General features: G+C 43.2%; 1 protein-coding gene and 1 pseudogene across 1 annotated transcript in view; one reads left to right on the top strand and one right to left on the bottom strand.

The window, feature by feature from the left end:
* Stam2 (signal transducing adaptor molecule 2) overlaps positions 1-5948 on the top strand; it is a 52096-nt gene extending 46148 nt beyond the window's left edge. Inside the window, exon 14 of the mRNA XM_031370263.1 lies at positions 1464-5948. Coding sequence (XP_031226123.1) covers positions 1464-1695 — 232 coding nt within the window. The 3' untranslated portion in view covers positions 1696-5948. The remainder of the gene's footprint in view (positions 1-1463) is intronic.
* Positions 5949-12019: 6071 nt separating this feature from the next.
* LOC116091986 lies at positions 12020-12680 on the bottom strand (annotated as a pseudogene).
* Between the last annotated feature and the right edge of the window lie 7481 nt (positions 12681-20161).

Here is a 20161-nt window from a genome sequence, read left to right as displayed (position 1 = left end):
TGAAAGTGCTAAGCTCTTGTCAGAGGGAAGCTTGGGGGTGTGGTGGCATGGGGTACCTCTTGAGAAGGACCCTGCTTTCTCCGTAGCTGGCCCCAGGAGTCACAGGCAAGTGCAGTTTATATCCTCAGTACCTTCAGTACTTTGAGTGAGAGGTTTTGGGAAGAGCAAGTTAAATAAACCTTCTAATCTTACATGCTGTTGCTTTGTGAACATTCCTTTTCCCTTATCTTATTATTGAAAGTCTGTTATAATGTACAAGAGACTTACAAGATAGCATCTCATTGTAACTACTGCATGGAACCTCAAGGTTTAAATAAAAAAATGTACTTTGAATAAAGAGGCATACAGATCCCTATGAGTGCAAAGCCTGTCTGGTCTACATAATACCATAAAGTGAGACCTTGTCTTTAAAGATGGATGGATGGATGGATGGATGGATGGATGGATGGATGGATGGATGGATTGATGGATCAATCAGTGCTCACCATCATCTCAGGTAGAAGAAACAGTTTGCTTTTTGTCAGATTTCTTGCTCTCACTTGTAGCTAGGCTTTTCTCCATTGTTAGCTCTTTGACCTTCCTCACTGTGCTTGTATGGAAGCCTTACCCTCCCCACGGATCTCCTCGGCTTGTCTCAGGTGCTTCTCTAGCCACTTTTGTGACCTAACCTTGTGCCTGCTACTGCTTGCTCCCTCTCCTTTCTTTTTTCTTTAATTTGATGTGCTGTACAGGGATGTTTCTGTGGGTACCTTTGCCTTGCTAGCTTGTTGCCTATATGAGCATGTGTGGCCGCCAGAGGTCAGAATGTCGTCTTCAGTCTCAGTCTGGACATTGTGCTTGATGTCTTCTAGGCCAAAATAGGATAGGAGATCCCTGGAAATAGTAACAAATGGTCATGACCTGCCATGTGGGTGCTGGGAATCAAGCTTGCTCTTCTGGAAAGAGCAAGCAGCTCTTAGCTTCTGAGCCACCACTCCAGCTCCACCCACCCAGCTTTTTCTCACTTATCTGAAACACTCTGTTTGGCTACACTGGTCAGACAAAAAGCCTGTATCTGTCTCCCTATCCTGGGGTTAGCTAGAGATCTGGATTTAACTCTTCATGCTTTTGCAGTGAGCACTGTCTTCACACCCCCAGCCCAGTCCTGTGTAGACATGAAAAAGTTATGCCAGGCAGCGGTGGTAGATGCCTTTTATCTCAATACTCAGGAGGCAGAGGCAGGCAGATCTTTGTGAGTTCAAGGCCAGCTTGGACTACAGAGTGAGTTCTAGGACCGTGGGGGGCTACACAGAGAAACACTATCTCAAAAAACCTACCAACCAACAAACAAAAAAATTAAGTTACTAGTATGATGGCTACATAAGCTTGAAAAGAAAATGGAAAAGGCATGTTTGTCATGATGATCTGTTGCTGCAACTTGAGCAAAAGTAAATGTGATTTTCTTTGTGGAACTTTATTTGCAGCACTGGACAGGACACTGTTTCCAGTCCTTCTTACATGAACCAGAGCTCTCGTCTTCAGGCAGCTGCTGGTACAGCTGCTTACACACAGCCCATGGGGATGGCTGCAGATGTGTCTTCTTTCCAGAACACAGCCTCCAGTTTGCCTCAGCTGGCTGGCTTTCCAGTGGCAGTTCCTGCACCTCCAGCTGCACAGCCGCAAGCAAGTTACCCGCAACAGCAGCCACTCCTTTAGAGACACACCAGGACCTGCAGAACGTCTTCATGGGTGTGCCACTTAACCCAGGGGATTCTAATCTGAAATATTAAAAGTTTCCCCTCTCAGTCAAAGAGAACCGTGAATAAATAAAGCACAAGACCCCACCTTACCCTGAAGGCCATAAAAGGTTTTTTTGTTTTTTTTTTTTTTCCAGTCCAGTTCGCTTGAAGCTGATCTTTTGGTCAAAGGCAGCTTGGGTGTTCTGAGTTAGTCTGGCTGTACTTTGTGGGTCCTCATGGAGTAGCCTTATGACACTACATGGTATGAAGTAGGATGTAGAATTTTCTCTTTAAAGAAACCATTGTTTCCTCTTAAGATGTGATTTGAGGAGCACTGAAGACCTTTAAACATTTTGTCTGCGCTCCCCTCCATACCCCCCGAATTTCCCACACCCTGTTATTTTAAAAGGCGAACATCTCTTAGTGCAAGCCTTTAGCTTGCCAGCATATTTCCTGTCGGCTCCTTAAATTACAGTTGTGTTTGCAGTACTGTCAGCTTTGCTCTCAGTGTAATGCTGAGTAGTAATTAGCATATACTTGACTACAGAAGCAGGAACAATTTGGAAGGTATAAAAATGTTTTCTGTTATTAACAGTGAAAACCATCTTAAATGCAAATATTACGAAGCAGTTAGCCAGTCCTCTGACAGCCGAGGGCCAAGGAATGCCACTTGAGATGTTAGCCTTCCCCAGGGAGGGCATTCTCTCATGCTAGTGTCCCTGGTATTTAGAATTGTTTTCTAGTGACTTTGACAGATGTCTAATGAAGGTACTGACCTTTGGATTTCCTGCCACCACACATGCAGGCACTGCACTTCCTTCTTAGGGATTCTCAGTGACATCTGAGCCAGGAGACATGCCCCATGATCTGATGTGATAGAAACCATCATGAGTGTTAATTGTGAGGTGGGTGTTACTTTCTTACAGAAGTGATTGACACTCCATTGGAAAGTTGTCATCGTGCCAAGCTTCCAGGGGTCATCGTGAAGGGAGTGTGCATCCCCTCAGAAGTAATTCTGAGCCTTGCAGGAACAACAGGCAGCAGTTGGTGGACACAGAGGCTGGTGGGACAGCGGCCAGGCTGCTTTTCTGAAGCTCATGTTTTAAATTAGTTCATAGTACAAGATCCCACATACTGTAAGAATTGGTGATAAACCCATAGGGATTTTTTTCTCTTAAAACTTTGCACACTACTTTATTATATCAACTTTTTACACAACACAAACTAGAAAACATATATGCACATGTTTCAGATCCATGATATTTACACTGGGAAATGTTCTAAACTGAATTTTTTAAAATTTAAAGTTTTTTGCATGAATGCACTTCTATATATTTTTTAAGCCCTTAATCTTTATTAAAAATCCATTGGGAGACAATTTAAAATCTTGTCATTTATCTTTTTACAGATACTTGGTTATAAGTATGTTATTTTTTCAAAGAAACTTTATTCTAGAACCTACTACTGCATAAAATAGCCAGCACAGAAGATCATAGGCAGTCCCTGCAAACCTGTATTTTGTGAGTATATGGTTTTCAGATACAGGACACTGGAAGAGTTTCAGTCCTTAGCCCTCATGTTCTGTTTTTAATGCAACCTTTTCCTCTCAGCTGAACTTATTGATGTTCTTACAGGATAAACTGCAACACACAGCACCTTACTGTTTCCAGAACAAACTTCTGCTCTTTAAAAATTAAGTAAATAAACATAAAAGTCCAGAGCTGCTCTTGATAACGTTTGTGTAGATAGATGAGCACGTCTTCCCTTCCAAAGTGTTTAATAAGCTCGTGCTGGTGTTTGTGCACTTCATGTTCAGTTATTGTGTAAATTATAAAAGCCTTATCTAGTCAGTGTAAATACCGCATACTTGTTAAGTGGGGACTATCCAGTAAAGCTCAGCTGTTTTGGAATAATAAAACATGCCACACGGCCTGTATATAAATAGTGTATATTGGTGTTTGTGAAGTTTAATATATGCAGAAATTTTTTCCTCCTACATTTTATTTTTTTCCATTCATAAATTTGTGTTGTAGAGTTATTGTTAGCCTAAAATGATATTAAATCTGTATTGATCTGATTTCAGTATTAATATGAAATGTAAAGATATATATTTTCCCATGATCCTATTGAACTGTACTTATTTTAAGATGTTTGTAGCTATTTATTTTCTGCCAAAGGAATAATCTACCTTCATATTTCTACATTGGGTTCATATTTAGTGTTTTCTAACAAAAAATTTTTAAATTAATTTCATTTTTCATATAAATCTTGATATATTAGAAAATTCCTAAAAATATATAGAATTTTATAGTATAAAACATGTTGGAAAAATTAACAGTCAGCCAATGTTGTCTTTTTATTTGGTAATTTGCTTACAAAATTACCTGCACATTATCTTTTTGCCTAGCATTTAAATATGTGTTTCCATTATGCTATTTCCAGTACTTGATATTTGACTAATGATTGTACTGTGTACTGAAGATGATAATAAAGTTTCGTCCACATTTTGAAAAACAATTGTAAATGTGGCTGGTCTACGGATATAACTCAGTGATAGAGTTTGTTCTTCACCCCTCAACATTGCAAAATGGGGGAAGACGGCCTTAGGGATCTTTTTGACTTTTAAAGAAGTTTTACATGTGTCAGGTATATAAGTGTTTTGTCTGCATGCATATCTATGCACCATATGCATGCCTGGTTCACGAAGAGGCCAGAAGAAGGCATAGATCCCCTGGAACTGGAGTTAGAAAAGGTGAGCAGCCTGTGTGCTGGCAGCTGAGCCACCTCTCCACCTCTGGAAACTCTTTAAAAGCTATTCCCAGTAAAAGACAAAGTGTAAGGCTCCTGTCCACTCCAGGGCCAGGGTTTGTTGAATTGTTGCTTTAGTGTAACAGCAACGTTGTTCTTAAGGCTAATAAATTATAAATAACAGCACCAACTTAATGATTCTAACAAAAGGTTGATTCCTTTCTTAACTACTTCAATTTTGGCTCATAGATAAAAGGGAGGACTCAGCTTGATTTTGAGCATTTGTTTGACTTCATTGTTTTCTTAATAAAGTTTCTGGGTTTTTGTTTTTCCCCAGAGGAAAAATTACTATAAATTTGTGAAGCTAAGTTTGAATTTGAGAGGTTTTTTTTTATTTATTTATTTTTAATGTAGCTTACTTAGAATGTGTGTGACCTTACTTGAAGTGATCTGAAGGTAAAGGATTCTTGAGTGGAACCATTCCCACCAAGGATGGACTCTGAATCAATGATGGTTTCTTCCTACGAAGATGGGAAGCAGGACCCAGTGAAGGAAGCTGCATTCAGGAGGAGACAGGCCGCACTGCTTGAGGAAAGAAGGGGCTGCCTGGAACCACACAAGCTGGACACGGACAGGACTTCTCCCTGAGCCTTTGAGGGAACATGTTCTGCCAACCACACTTGTGGACTTTTAGCCTCCAGAGCTGGGAGGAAATCTGTTTCTCCTGTTTAAGCTTCTAGCATTATGGCATTCAATTACAAGGTCCCAGGAAATTAGCACACAGGTAAACATACCCAACAGTTCTGGGTACCCTGCACTTGGAACTATCCAAGATTGCTTAAATCATGTTGGCATACGAGTTGTGAAAAGTGTATGTAATCCAGTGGGCAGTTATTTTCACCCTCGCTAAACCACAATGAAAATGCATGATGATAGATGACTCTAAAACCCCTCCCCGCTAACACATAATCCCATTTTTAATGATGTGTTTCCTCACCTCTGTATTTGATCCCTTTATTGCCAGAGATGTTCGAAGGTAACGGTTACCTGATTCTGTGCTTGCTGTCCACTCCTTTGCCCATCATGAGTAGGAATTTAGTGGTAAGATAAATTATTTAAAGGCAAACAGGAGCAGAACTGGATGACAAAGGCTACTCAGCAATGGAGATTTGTGGTAAAAATTAAAAAAAAAAAACTTTTTGTTTTGTTTTGTTTTAAGACAGGGTTTCTCTCTATAGCCCTGGCTGTCCTGTAACTCACTCTGTAGACCAGACTGGCCTCGAACTCAGAAATCCTCCTGCCTCTGCCTCCCAAGTGCTGGGATTAAAGGCGTGTGCCACCACTGCCTGGCCTAAAAAAATATACTGTTAAAATAAGAGAGCACCTACTTGACATTTGGTATAGGAAGCAGTGACATCTTTTTCTTTTCTTTTTTTTTTTTAATTGATGTGAAGTTCACATAATAAAGTTAACCATTTTAAAGCAACTACTTATAGTGGAGTTTAAGTGTTTTTTTGTGTGATTTACAAATCAACTTGAGTTTGAAAACAAGACACTCTTTCACTTAGCAGCTTTTATTTGGCATAATGTCTTCTTGTTTGTGTTACTTTGATCATATCCAGAGCCTTGAGCTTGTAGGCCAAGTGCTCTGCCACTGGGCTAAACTTGATGCTTCTTGCTGTTCATTCCTGTTATACCATGTGTCAGTACTTCATTGCTTTTTTAGCTAAAACCTGTGCATTACTGCAGTATACAAACATACCACAGCTAAGACAGGTTTTCCCTTAGTAGTCCAGGTTGTCTTCAGAGTCAAGATCATCCCTATTCGGCCTCTACGTGAGGAGATTAAGCCTGGTCCTGAGATCAGAACTTGATGGCTTTCTGAGATTGTGTGGTTTTGTCCCACAGAATAGATCCAACACTAAGGATGTGAGCTCAGCGATGTGTACCCAAGCACTGTTCTACCAAGAAGTGGTGATATCATCAGAGCATTGTGGTTGTGAGTAAAGAGGTACTGAAGCAGATGTTCTCATTTCCTGTGTTTCTCCATACAAAAGGCAGCAGAGGGACGGGGCACCCAACGTGATTTCCTGTAGGCTTAGATATTTCAAAACCTACTTTAACCTCTCTTCTAGCCTACTACTCACCAGAGGTAGGGGGAAAGAAAGGTCAATAGGAAACTGGGTTTGTGGACCTGTTTAGAAATAGTTCTTTGGGGTGATTTCCAATTGTTGTTAGCAGTCCTGTCCACTTGCAAGATACCAAACAGGAATCAGTTGCAGCAGCTTGATCCAGAAGAAACCATGAGGCTCTGCTAATTGGCATGTGTCCTTGAAAGTAGCTAAGAGGCAGCCAGAATTCCACCAGAAGTTTTTTGGTGCATTTCTTTCTACAAAGTCATAACTAGTGAAGATCAGCAAAGAAAGCAAGGTAAACCAAAGCAAGAGTGTCATCAGTGAACCGGGCAGTGGTGGCGCATGCCTTTAATCCCAGCTCTTGGGAGACAGAGGCTGGTGGATCTCTTGAGTTTGAGGCCAGCCTGGTCTACAGAGTGAGTTCCAGGACAGCCAGAGCTATACAGAGAAACCCTGTCTGGAAAAAAAAACAAAAAACAAAAACAAAAAAAAACAGCAACAAAAAATGTCATCAGTGAAGACCAGTGGATGAGTGGCAAAGAATTGCAAAGCGAACCAATGCAAGAGCACTGTCCACTCTCTGCTGGGTTACACAAATACTCTTTCGAAACATCACGTGTCCTCTCAAGTGTCTGCTCCAGCAAAATATCACATGCCCTTTCACTAGGCAACTTCCAGAAAAACACCACGTGTCTGCTCTCAGCAAAACATCCTCTCATAGGACAGTTTCCAGAAAAATACATGACACAACTGATTCTCCAAAGAAACCAGAAATCTCCACTCCATCTCAGGCCTATGTGGCACGGTGGATGAGACAGGCACTTAGAACCTATATCTGACATTGATTTTACACAGCCATCTTTCCCTTTTCCCCACTCCTGTATGTTAGACTGATCCATGCCCCCAGATTCCTTGTGCTTCAGTTGTTTGGTCCTGTTAACATTTTTTTCCCCTTACTGGGATGCTTTTGTCCACTTAATGAGTTAATTAAATGGTCAGCCCTAATGTCACTGGCCCCAAGTAATGCTATGCTTCTGAAGCATCTCGTAACTATGGTTCTCACTTGCTGAAGCTCTCTTCCTGTGTCTGTAGTTGACAGTATAATTTGCCTTATTTAATATGCATTTTCAATCAGCTACCTCATTTTAATTATTCTGTATAGAAGTCAGTGAACAGAATAACAGCGTTTGCCTTCCCTGGCTCCTTTGCAGGCAGAAGTGACCATATACATTGGTTTTGACCCAATGAGATTTAGGTCAGAGGCCTTGGGATGGTCTTCCTAAGAGGAAATAAAAAAGGTTAAAAAGAGAAGCTTTGGCTTAGCAGAGTCCATGCCAGGAGATAAAGCAGTAATTTTGTGACCGTGAAGGGTAAAGTCTCAATGGCTTAGAAAGATAACATCTTTGAATGGCTATATCACTTCATGAGTGAAAATTAAAGATCTTATCTACCAGTTCATCTGCCAGCTTTCTATTGGGTAGGTTTGAGCCTGCATAGGTCTGTGGAAGACTTCAAAACTCAGAGCCATATTTTAGTTGTATTCCTAGGGCTTGGCACAGGCATATAATATATCTTAAATGAAAATTGAAACCGAACTTAGCCAAGAGCTACATGATACGTTCCAAGGCCTGTATCTTCTTACCCACATGATTGCTTATTGGCATCTAATTACAATTTTCTATTGCATTTTGTGTGTGTGTGTGTGTGTGTTTGGAAGGAGATGTAGAGGTCAGATGGCATCTTTGGGGAGTTGGTTCTTCCACTGTGTGGGTCCAGGACTTAGGTCTTCAGTTCTGGCAGCAAGGGCTTTTATATTGTGAGCTATTTCACCTGCCCACATTTTAACATTTCTCAATTTATTATAGAATTTAAATTTTACTTGACCTAAAGCTATTTGATCTATGATACATCTTAAAATTCAGTTTGGCAGGCTGGAGAGATGGCTCAGTGGTTAAGAGCACTCAGGTTTAATTCCCAGCACCCACATGGAAGATCAAAACTGTGTAGCTCTAGTTTCAAGGGATCTGACACCTTCACACAGACATATATATGCAGACAAAACATTAATGCATATAAAATGAAAGTGAATTTAGAAAAAATTCAGGTTGGTTTTAATTGAATGTGACATTAAGTATCAAGAGGCAAAAGGATACGGGTGATGAGATGGCTCAGCAGCTGTGGGTGCTTGCTGCACAAGCGTAATGACCTGAGTTCAATTCCTGGAACCCACTTAAAGTGGAAGAAGAATTTCAAATTTATGTACTCTTTTTTCATTAATGTATGTGTGTGTGTGTGTGTGTGTGTGTTAGCGTTTCTAAATACATAAATAGAACCTGCACAGTCTGTATAATGTTACTTGAATGTGTGCTTTCCGGGTGACGTTGGTGTTGTATAACTAGTTGGCGTGTTCTTCCCTGGGGAGGACGATTTCTTCCACTCTCAGCATTCCTTAGTTGTTGTAGTTCTTTGCCTAGGGTCAAGGCCTGGACTTGTGTCCACCCATGTTAGTATATGTGTTGTTGTAGCCTCAGTTCATGGGTGTAGCCTCTGACCTTTCTGGGAGACAGCCTCACAGCAAACTCCAGTCCTTCTGGGTCTTATAATTTTTCTACCTTTTTCTCTAAAATGATCCCCGAGCCTTAGGTGCAAGAGTTTTGTTGTAGATGTATCCTCTAGGACCAGCCTCTGCAACTCCTATAATACACATTTTGATTGGTTGTGGTTTTATGAAATGCTCTTCTTTGTTACAAGGTAAAGCTTTCTTGATAAGAGGTGAGGACTACATTGATCTGTGGGTCTGAGGAAACATATTTAGAATGTAGTTATAGATTAGGTTGGTTTAGTAAAGTGATGGTGTTAGGTTTTTCAAGATTCATGACATCACTAGTCCTGAATGTATCTTTAATTAAAGAGTTGTTGGTCAGTGTCAGGGTATGAGTACCACTACTACACACCCTATTATTGTGCTGTGCAGGTTTCTGTTGTGCTTCATAGATATCATAGCTGGGTATGATAGTTGGTTGCTTTCCTCCTTTAGAAACTTGCATAGTGCCTTCTGGTACCATAAAAGCTGGTCCAGGGAGGGTCATTCAGGTCAGTTCCAGCTCAGGAGCCTCTGGGCCCTGTGTTTGCATTGTGTCTTAAGCAACAGGGACTAGGGCAGAGGTTGGGAGACAACCAAGGACAATAACAATGTCCTGTAGTGTTTTGGGAGTCTGTTGGACAACCCTGACCAACAACTAAAAAGAGGGTTGCTTGTTCCTGGCGTTGGGGTTTTGTTTGATGGTCTATTGCTCTTGGAGGAAATATTGTCAACACAGATAGGAAATTTTCATTTAAACTATATATGTGTGTGTATATATTGGCTTATGTATATTAGAGGTATTTTAGGTAGTTAATAGTATGATTCTTTAGTTCCCTCTTTTCTGCTTACATTTGATCACTATATAGTGGGTACCTAAGTGTCTGATCTGTCTCTGGTGTCTATCCTCTTCAGAGTCAGTATGTTTCAGTCTGTAAGGCAGGTATATCAGAGACACAGCCTAGACTACAAGCCAGGACACACAATGTGGCTTCTTGAGACAATACTGAATATGCTGACTAAAAGAAATACAGGATAAGAGAAATTAACTAGTAGGTAGTACCTACATAGAAGCCACCACTTAAGAGATACATGTTACTTATCTTGACAGTGACTATGCTTACAACTTACTTTGAGCTGCATTTCCATGACCTTCTGAATCGTTTGTACCCTGCAAGATTGTACTCAGGAAAGAGTGTTTTCACATTGGCAAGATTTTCAGGCACAAGGAGGGGGGCAACAGAAGGGAAGATGGTGCAAGAGTGCATTCTGGCTGGAGGGTGAATATGATCAAAACACCTGTAGGGAAACGTCAGAAAGAAGTATTTTGTTCCAGGAACGTCAGAACTATACAGAGAAACCCTGTCTCAAAAAAACAAAACAAAACAAAACAAAATATATATATAGTACACTAATATCTGCTAATAAAATGTACAGAAACCTTCAAAGACAAATGTCATTTTTCATGACAATAATCTTTAATATTGCGAATATCCATAGCTTTTTAAACAGAATCTCAGTATGTGGATCAAAGCCTTGGAGCAGAATAATCTTAGAAAAATTCTTGAGCAAGAAAGAGCGAGACAGCTGGGTACGGTGTTTCACACATTATAATCCCAGAATTTCGGGGCTAAGGCAGGAGGATTGCACTGCGTTTGAGGCCAGCTTGGGCTGTGTGGTATAAGACTCTATTCTGCTCTATTCTGCATCTTGCTAAAAGGAAGAAAAGCAAAAGTTCAGTACATTTATGCAGCATTTGGTGATAAATGTTAAAGGCTAATCCACAAAAGCAGCACTGTTACTGTTAAGCCAGCCCAGCAGCCCTGTCCACACTCAGCTGCCTTCCTTCTCACTCACAGAAATGACTCACTGAGTCACTAAATTCTTCCCTGTTCTTCCTGCCGACCGCATGGTCAAAGCTACGGCAGCCACAAACCTGCTTCTCTGCATTTTCTCTCTAATCTTACTGGGCAGGACGATTTACAGGAGAAAGAATTATATTCGGCCTCAGGGTTTAAGATCTTTTCATCAAACTGGACTCCATCTGAGGTGGAGGGAGCTTGCAGCACAGCTTGCTATAGCTGATGAATCAGGAAGCAGAGAGACAGACCTATAACCCTCAAGGGTCCACCCCTACTGACTTGTGCCCACCTGTAGGTGGACCCTAGATACTTAGGTTTTAGATCTAAAGAACTCTACTGATCCCCAAGCAGGACTGAGAGCTGGGAACCAAGTGTTGAGCCCATGAGCCTGTCTGGGACATTTTAGATCCAAACCATAGCAAAACAATATAAGTGAATGCACCTGGACAAAATAGAATTTGGCTTTTAAATATAAACCCACAGTCAATTTCTTATCCTGTGCTTTGTTCTATAAACACTCTGTTATTTGTTTTATTTTTAATAATTTATTTTTTTTTTAATTTTATGTGCATTGATGTTTTGCCTGCCTGCATGTCTTTGTGAGGGTGTTGGATCCTCTGGAACTAGAATTACATACAGTTGTGATCTGACATGTAGGTGCTAGAAATTAAACCTAGGGCCTCTGGAAGAGCAGCCAGTGCTCTTAACTGCTGAGCCATCTCAACCATTATTATTATTATTATTATTATTATTATTATTATTATTATTATTAATTATTTTCGATGCAAAAAGCAAGAGGAATGTATTGTTCCAGTGCACTGAGGTTGTCCCAGACTGAAGGAAAGGTGGCGACCTTGTACAGCTTGTTCAGAGAGCTTTTATACAGGGCAGCAAGCATTAGGCACAATGTGATTGAAAGAACAGTGTGACTTTTTTTCGTGGTTAAATGGATTTATTTTCTAGGAGACACAGCACTCATTCACATTTCCGCAGGTGGATGTAGACAATGCCTCTGACCAGGGCGAGTGGAAAAGCTACCCAGGCCCAGGCGAAGCAGTAACTGAAGCTGCCCCCACGAGGGTGCTTTGCCAGGATCTCCTCAGTGTGGATGGGATAGATCAGTGCCCCAGAGAACACAGCTGCACTGGTGCAGAGCTGGCAGAGGCCAGTGGCATAGAAGAGCCCTCCTCGTCGCATGGTGTAGAGTTGGAACATGAAGAGGATGAAGGACAGGCAGCAGAGGATGAGAGGATGAGAGCGCCTGCACTGCCTTCAGCCAGCCATTCTCACTGACGTTACTGCAGGCCCACGGTTGAGTGGTGATGTTCCACGGGCAGTCATACCACAGGTGAGGACTCCTTCTCTGGGAGAGTCCACCACGACTTGTCTAAAGTGGCCACAAAAAGCAAAATAAGAATGAGGATGTGGAGCCGGGCGGTGGTGGCGCACGCCTTTAATCCCAGCACTTGGGAGGCAGAGAGCAGGCGGATTTCTGAGTTCGAGGCCAGCCTGGTCTACAGAGTGAGTTCCAGGACAGCCAGGGCTACACAGAGGAACCCTGTCTCGAAAAACCAAAAAAAAAAAAAAAAAAAAAGAAGATGTGGAGGGCAGAGACCACCAACAGGAGGAGTGACATGGCTGCCAGATGGCTGGCTCAGAGCAGGAGAGCCTAGAGTCACTGAAGAACTCAGAGTTGGAGTCTATCCTCGGTTGGACCTCTTGCCCCGCCCCCAGTGTGACTTTTTAAAACTGATTGGTCTTCAGGGAATGAGGTGTCATGGACTTCTCTTGTCTGAAGCTGGGCAGTGATTCTTCCTCCGGAATGTGTCCCCACCCACAGGTCGGTTCCCACCCTGTGGTCTGAGGAATGGTAATTAGCCTCTCCCTTCCAGAGGGGCAAGTGTTCCATGAGCTTCTCAAAGTTCCTGAGCTGACCTTTTCATTCCCCCCTTTTCTTTGTGCGTGCTTCTTGAAGCTATTGTGGATAGTTAAGCAGCTCATATCCCTGGTCCTCTGTACTTAGCTCTTGATACCTTTGTCTCAGGACCATCAACTGCACTGTAGCTATGTGAGCTTTAATAAAAGGCACTTAAGTGATTTAGAATGTAAAAGCCAAAGGTCAGAAGCAAGAATAAAATGATTGGGGGTCGTAACAATGTAGAAATCAAGGTAGTAAACCAGATGGAGTTGTTAAACCAAGACTCAAACCAGCCCTGACTCTGTTCTCTCTTCTCTTCTGCTTGGTTAACCCTTCTCTCACCTTGGCCATGGAATATTTAACTACCCCCGGAATGGTCTCCAGTATATGCTTTCCGATGTTTCACACCCCCAGGTAGCATAGAAGAAATGGTTGGCTCCCTAACATTGATGGGCCTGCTGCTGGCTTCTCCCATCTCGGGGACACATATATATGGGGGTTTCTCTCAGGACACTTTTCAATTTTGGGTGTCTGCACCCTAAGCCCCACCCTCCAAAGCCACTTCTGGGACATGGTTTATATTCACAAGTCCCTCATCCCCCACATTCAGGCAATCCCTTTCCCTGTGTCTCCAGGGCAGTGACACCCCAGAAGTCAAAGCCCACCGCTAAATCACAGAAATCAAAGACAGGATCCAACCACCAGATACAACTTAGGTAGTGGACCAAGCTACATCACCAGTGGCTGAGAGCACCTGCCAAGTTACCCTGGTAGGGTTGTTGGGGCTGCCGAGGCTTGCTCTGGAAGATACAGCATAGCCGTCTCGTGGTTTCTCTGGCCTTGCAGAAGTACGTTGCTTGGGTGTCTGGCCGCTATCTAGTTGGCATCAAGTGAAGGTGCTGATTTGATGTGAACCCAAGCAGTCACTCTGTCTGCTTTAACAGAGGTTGGGGTGGTCAACAACATCAGGAACTACCCTCTCCACTTTGCTTCCAAGTGTTCATCACAACGTCTCTTAATATATATCCAGTCTCCAACTTGGTACTTGTGTGGAACCTCTGGGGTACCTGCATTATACAGGACACTAAGTTTAGGCCACAATTCCAAGTGGCTGATCTGGAAAGCAGGTACTTGAGCCATAAGATCTTTGCCAGCCTAAAAAAATCACTCTGGGAGTATCAAGATTGGGGTCAAGGGAGTGGGTGTCCCATGCAGGATCTCAAAGAGATCAGGTTAAAATGGTAGGGGGTGTTCAGGGCCAAGGGGAGGGGCACCAACCAGTCTGAGCCAGTCTCTAAGGTCAATTTAGTCAAGGTCTCTTTACCTTTCCTGAGCTCTGGGGATGGTACACACAATGGGGCTTCCAATTAGTCCTCAATATCTCTGCCAATTCATGACTTACCTTAAGAGACAAAAGCAGGACCATTGTCCAATTCAATTATATGGGTACTCCGAACCTCTGGAAAATTTTCTTCTAATATCTTCTTAGCTAACATGGTAGCTGTTTCCTGCTTGGTGGGGAATGTCTTAACCCATCTAGGGAAAACATCTACAACCACTAGAAGGTATTTGTAACTATATTTTCCTGGCTTAACTTCTGTAAAATTGACCTACCAGTAAACTCCAGACTGTTCTCCTCTAGGTCTTTTGCCCTGTTTACTCTTGGCTGCATAATCATTCACTTGCTGGCATACCTTACACTGTTCTATCTTTCTGGCCCAGAACCTGAGGTATATATATTAGGTCTCTTAACTGCTTGGACAAGCTTTCTATCCCCTAAATGAGTCCATCTGTGCACTTGGCCTTGTAAGTCTTTTGCTTGCTTTCTGGGGAGTATAGTTACCCTTCTTGTGTGCGCCATTCTCTTGGTAATAGTTAGTAGAGTGGTTAGCAATCTGAGTCCTTTCTTCCTCTATGTATTTTAAGTGAAGCCATCCCTTAGTCCAGTCCCATTTCCCAGAAGGTGTTTCTTGCAGGCCTATAACCGGGATAGGCTCCTGCAGAGCCACTTGATCTGTCTGGTTATTACCTGGGATAGGCTCCTGCAGAGCCACTTGATCTATCTGGTTATTGTTCAGGGACACTGAGTCTCTTCTCTTCTGATGTCTTGGGCAATGAATAATACAGCTACTGGCTTCATCAGATCTAAGATTTTCTTCTCGTTTATTTCTTTTCCCTATGATGTGAGCAGTCCTCTCTCGGTATATAGCCTCATGGATGTGGGCTGTGGCAAAGGCATACCTGCTATCCTTGTAGATGTTGATCTTTTTGCCTGCCCCCAGGTCCAAGGCTTTGGTCAGGGCTATCAACTCTGCCTTTTAGGCTGATGTTCTTGGAGGAAGTGGTTCCGTCCAAACCACCTGGTGCCCACTCACAATGGTGGCTCCCACCTTGCACTGTCTCTCTACTAGGTAGCTGCTGCCATCAGTGAACCAGGTAGCCATAGCATTGGAGAGCAGCTGATCAACAGGCCCTTTCGCCATCCCTGGTCCTCAGCTAGAATCTGCTAGCAATCATGAGCTGGCGGATTGAAGTCAGGGTCAGGTAGCAGAGTGGCCAGGTTGATGGCCACTAGTGACGTGAAGGTCACCCAATCTGAGTTTAGCAACAGAGTCTAATAATGAGTCATGAGGGTGTTGGTCAGCCATCAGTCTTGGGGCTGGCAAACAATGCTCTCCAAGGCATGGGGAGCTGTCACAGTCAGATTTTGCCCCAGAGTCAATTTATCAGCATCTTTAACTAAAACCACCACTATCAGTAGACAAGCAGGCCACCCAGCAGCAACAGGGTCTAATTTCTTTGATAGCTAGGCAACTGCTCGCTTCCAGGGACCCAGCTGCTGAGTGAGCACTCCCTTGGCTGTTTCCCTGTTTTCTGCTACATAAAGGTGGAAAGGTCTGCTGGCATCAGGCAGTCCTAGAGCAGGGGCCTCCAGTAAAGCCTGCTTAATCGCATCAAAAGCCTGTAGCTCTTCTTCACCCCAATTGAAGGGCTGTCCATTTTTAGTCAGGGGGTAGAGGGGTTTGCAGGTTTTGCAGCCAATTTAACAAACCTTGGAATACATAGCCATCAGAACCCGGCCGTGCCCAGGAATTCCCGTACCTGTTTGGGGTTCTTTGGAGGAGGGATGTGCAGGATAAGCATTGGAGAGCCAACACTGGCTATCTTTCAGCAGGTAGCCCAGATAACTTACTTTTCTCTGGCAGATTTGGGTCTTCTTGGCTGAGGCTCTATATCTCAATCCTCCTAGCTCCTCCAAGAGGCACTTGGTCCCCTCTAGACAGTCCTCCTTAGTCTTGGGCCCCAGGCTTCTTCACACGAAGGAGGGGAGTATTCCAAGCTGATTGACACTTCCACAGGATCCCTTGTTCTAGGAGCCTGGTAATGTGGGGCCTGATTCCATCCTGAGCCTTCCTTGACATCGGATATTGGTGCACAGACACCAGGAAGGCTTGGGCTCTAAGCTCCACATGGATGGGGGTGCTGGTTGTTGGCCCTCCCCATCTCTGCCATCCTAGTCCAGGCCTGGGGAAAGGCCTCGAACCACCAGTCTAGGTCCTGGGGTGTTTCGGGAAATAATAAAAAAATGAATCCACCCCACAAACTCTCTTTCCCGCTGTGCCACGTTCCTGTGCCAGTACCATCCTCAACACTAAGTGCTGGCAGGTTCTTGTTATTTTCTCCCAGCAAGCTACAACATCTTGCTCACATGCAATGCTTTACACACCCCCACAATCATTAATCTAGCTAGTGCCTAAGACCCGGTAGGTAAAGCTTAACTCTTAGGCTTTAATATCCAATCAGGTTTATATAATAATATCACAATTTACAAGATGCCAATACAATAATTTCAGAACCAAATAATAAAGACAATATTTCTAACCCAATTAATCTATTTTGTAAAAACCATTGCTGGGTTGTATAACCACACGGGGTCTGACTCCTCATCATCCTCTGGCTCCATGATGAAGATCCTCCTCCTCCTGCTCCCTGACCTTTCTCCTCCTCCAACTCTAGCTCTCTATTCCTGTTCAATCACAGGCCTGTCCCTGCCCTAATGTGATTGGACAAAGAAAATGCTGCAATACTGGGGTGCCCTGTCCAAGGTCTCAAACAACTTGTATTCATCCTCTAGCCTGAGAGTCAGGACTCTGTAGATTCCTTCCCTGTCGCTTTTCTTTCTTTTTTTCCTCTATCTCCCTTTCATCTTTTTTGTTTCTCCTCTGCTCCTTCTCCTCCTCTGTCTCCTTGTTATGGTAGACTTTCTTAGCAACTAAATCCCTCAACGACTTATCATGTAGTTCCTCTAGTCTCTGAAGCTTTTTCCTGATATCTCTACTAGCCTGGTCTATAAAAGCCACAGTCACAGTAGCTTTGTGCTCCTTGCTGCTGGGGTCATAGGGCGTATATTGATGCAATGCCTCCATGAGTAGCTCTAGAAAGGGAGAAGACGACTCCTTTGATCCCTGTCTAACCTCACATACCTTGGTCATATTTGTAGGTTGTCATGGAGCCTGGCTGGTGACTTTCAGATGTCACTTACCTTCTGCCGTATTAAAGTCCCAGTCAGGTCTAAGTCAGGGGGAAACCCGCTGTGGACAACAGCCTGGTCAATCGATGGTGCCCCCATGTCTCTGGCTTCTGGCTTCCTGCATTATAAGTAAAACAGTCTCAAGAGATTAACCGGCCCTTTGGAAAAGGGGGTTGGGGGTTGGGCCTTCCAGTTGTACAAGTCGGCCAAAGAGAAGGAGCAATATTGCATAGCCTGATTGCCCTTTTCCAGAGGCCCATATGCCCTCAGTGAGAGAGTCACTGTGGGTTTGGCTCTCAGGTCTCCTCCCATTCTTCCCTCAGGTGAAGGGGGGTGCAATGGCCCCAGTCTCGTTTGGGCTGAGGAACCAGTACTGGCGTTGGCAGGGCCATGGGGACTTGGATAGGGAGATTTGGAGGAAGAGGGTCTTGGAGTAACAGGTCCACTGTTGAAGAGTCTTGGGGGATCAGAAGTTTCTCAGGTCTGGATCTCTCCTCCCGCACTTCTTTCTTCCTGATGGCCAGAGCCTTTGGTCCAGGTGTCCTAAGGATCCTGGCCTAAAGACTCTCTCCTCAACTACTTTTGATCACCTACAAGTCAAAAGTCCCTACAAGTGGGTCATGCAGAGAAACAGAGAGTAAATAACTTGTCTTTCAGTCTGTCCAATGTCCAAAAAAAAAAATGTCATCAGTCTAAGTCCAAGAACATAGAACAAGATACCAACAAACACAGAGGAAAAATAATTACCACGCAGACAGCTTGACCTTGCCCGTGGGTGGGCGTCCAGGTCCAAGAACACAGAGAAAGACAGTCAACACACAATTTGCCCTTTCATGGGCCCAGTTACAGACACCAGGTGCTCCTGCACACATGGCAAGAGCCCAAGACTTGGCTCCCACTGATATTGTCTTGCCGTTTCCAGAAGGAGCAGAGCTTTCTCAGCTTCCTCCAGGGGGATCTGAAGCGTCCTTCAAAGTCTCGACCTTAAGGCACGTCTGCCCATTGCACTTGACCACACCAGACACCATAGGCTCTCTGAGCCTCCCAATGCTTGCAAGCAAAAGTTCAAACAGACAGACTCAGACTTTGATGAACAGAAAGACAAACAGAAACCGTGGTAAAAACTCGAGACCTCCGATTCACCACTCCAGTGTGTTCCCACAAAGAGCTGGATTCCCAGCCAGTGCACCAAATGTAAGACTCTGTCAAGCCTTAGCTTACCTGAGTGAACCACGTGGAGCCTGGATCGATTCAAAAAGCAAGAGGAATTTATTATTCCAGTGCACTGGGGTTGTCCCAGACCCGAAGGAGAGGCAGTGACCCCTTATTATTATTTTTTTTTAAAGTACCATGAATACACTTTGGCTCTTTGGAAAAATACATCAGTGAAGGGACATGGGAAGTTTATGAAGAAAGTGTTTAGAAGAGACAGTGTGCTCCCGCAGAGTCCGGTGTCCTGATAAAGGAAGCAGATGGTATATCCTGCCCTCACTCAGAGTAATTCTTTTTTTTTTTTTTTCCTCAGGTTCCTAATTTACTAACTGTAGAATTTGTTCTAAATGAGTTACTAAATTCTCTTGCAACTCTAAAATTTTTAATAAGTTTTGTTTTAAAAATAAGAATCAAAGAAATGTTGTGAAGGTAGTTTGAAAGATTGCATTATCTAGTCCCTACATTAGCATCATACCTTAGCCTGGTACATTACTCTGCAGCTCTGCAGTGAAGATTTCTCTTGTCTTCACATATATATTCATTTGTTTAACCATTTATTTGTTATGTGTCTTGAGGACTATTTTACACTTAGGGTTATAGTTCAGTATTACCTTTTTAAATACATTTTTAAAAATTTTTTTTGAGACAGGGCTGGCCCATGAATTCATGACAATTCTCCTGCCTCAGCCACCCAAGTGATGGAATTACAGGGATCTGCCATCATACCTAATTCAATCCTACTTTATTGCTCATGTTTCTACACTACTGGCCTCTGAGAGATCTCTTAGGTTGCTCCTGCATCCTCTTGATATACTCTCATCATTGAAGCTCTGGAGTTTTGTTTTTAAGGCATTCCCTTGCCATCTGGTACCTCTCATGCTAAGCAATCTCTAATTTATTTTCTGTGTCTATAGTTTTGCTTATTCAGGACATGGGACATTTCAGAGAAAAGGAGTCATAATAATCCATGACCTTTTATGAATAGTTTCTTTCACTCAGCATAATATGTTTTAAAGGATTTAAAATTTTACGTGTATAGGTGTTTTGCCAGCATGTATGTCTGTTCACTGTGTGCATGCAGTATGGTGGAGGACATTAACAGAGGACATTGAATCTCCTGGGCCTAGAGTTATAGGTGGTTATTAGCCACCATGTGGGTGCCGGGGACTGAACTTAAGTCCTCTGTGAGAGCAGCAAGTGCTCTTAACCACTGAGCTATCTCTCCAGTTCCTTGGTATAATGGTAGGTATTCTAGTCGGTGTAAGGTAGTAAGCTGTCTCACATTGCCTTGTACTCTCGTTACAGAATATATGAAACTAGATAACATATAATGGGCAATAATTGATTTTTGCATAGTTCTAGAGATAGAATGTCGAAGGTCAAGGTGCCACCACCTAGTGAAGGCCTTCTGCGTCATCACATAGCTGGGAGCAGAAGGGCCAAGATACAGCAAATG

Source organism: Mastomys coucha, unplaced genomic scaffold (assembly GCF_008632895.1).
Source record: "Mastomys coucha isolate ucsf_1 unplaced genomic scaffold, UCSF_Mcou_1 pScaffold15, whole genome shotgun sequence".
Taxonomy (NCBI): Eukaryota; Metazoa; Chordata; class Mammalia; order Rodentia; family Muridae; genus Mastomys; species Mastomys coucha.
Note: the sequence above shows the minus strand (reverse complement) of the source record. Positions and strands in the feature narration are given on the sequence as shown.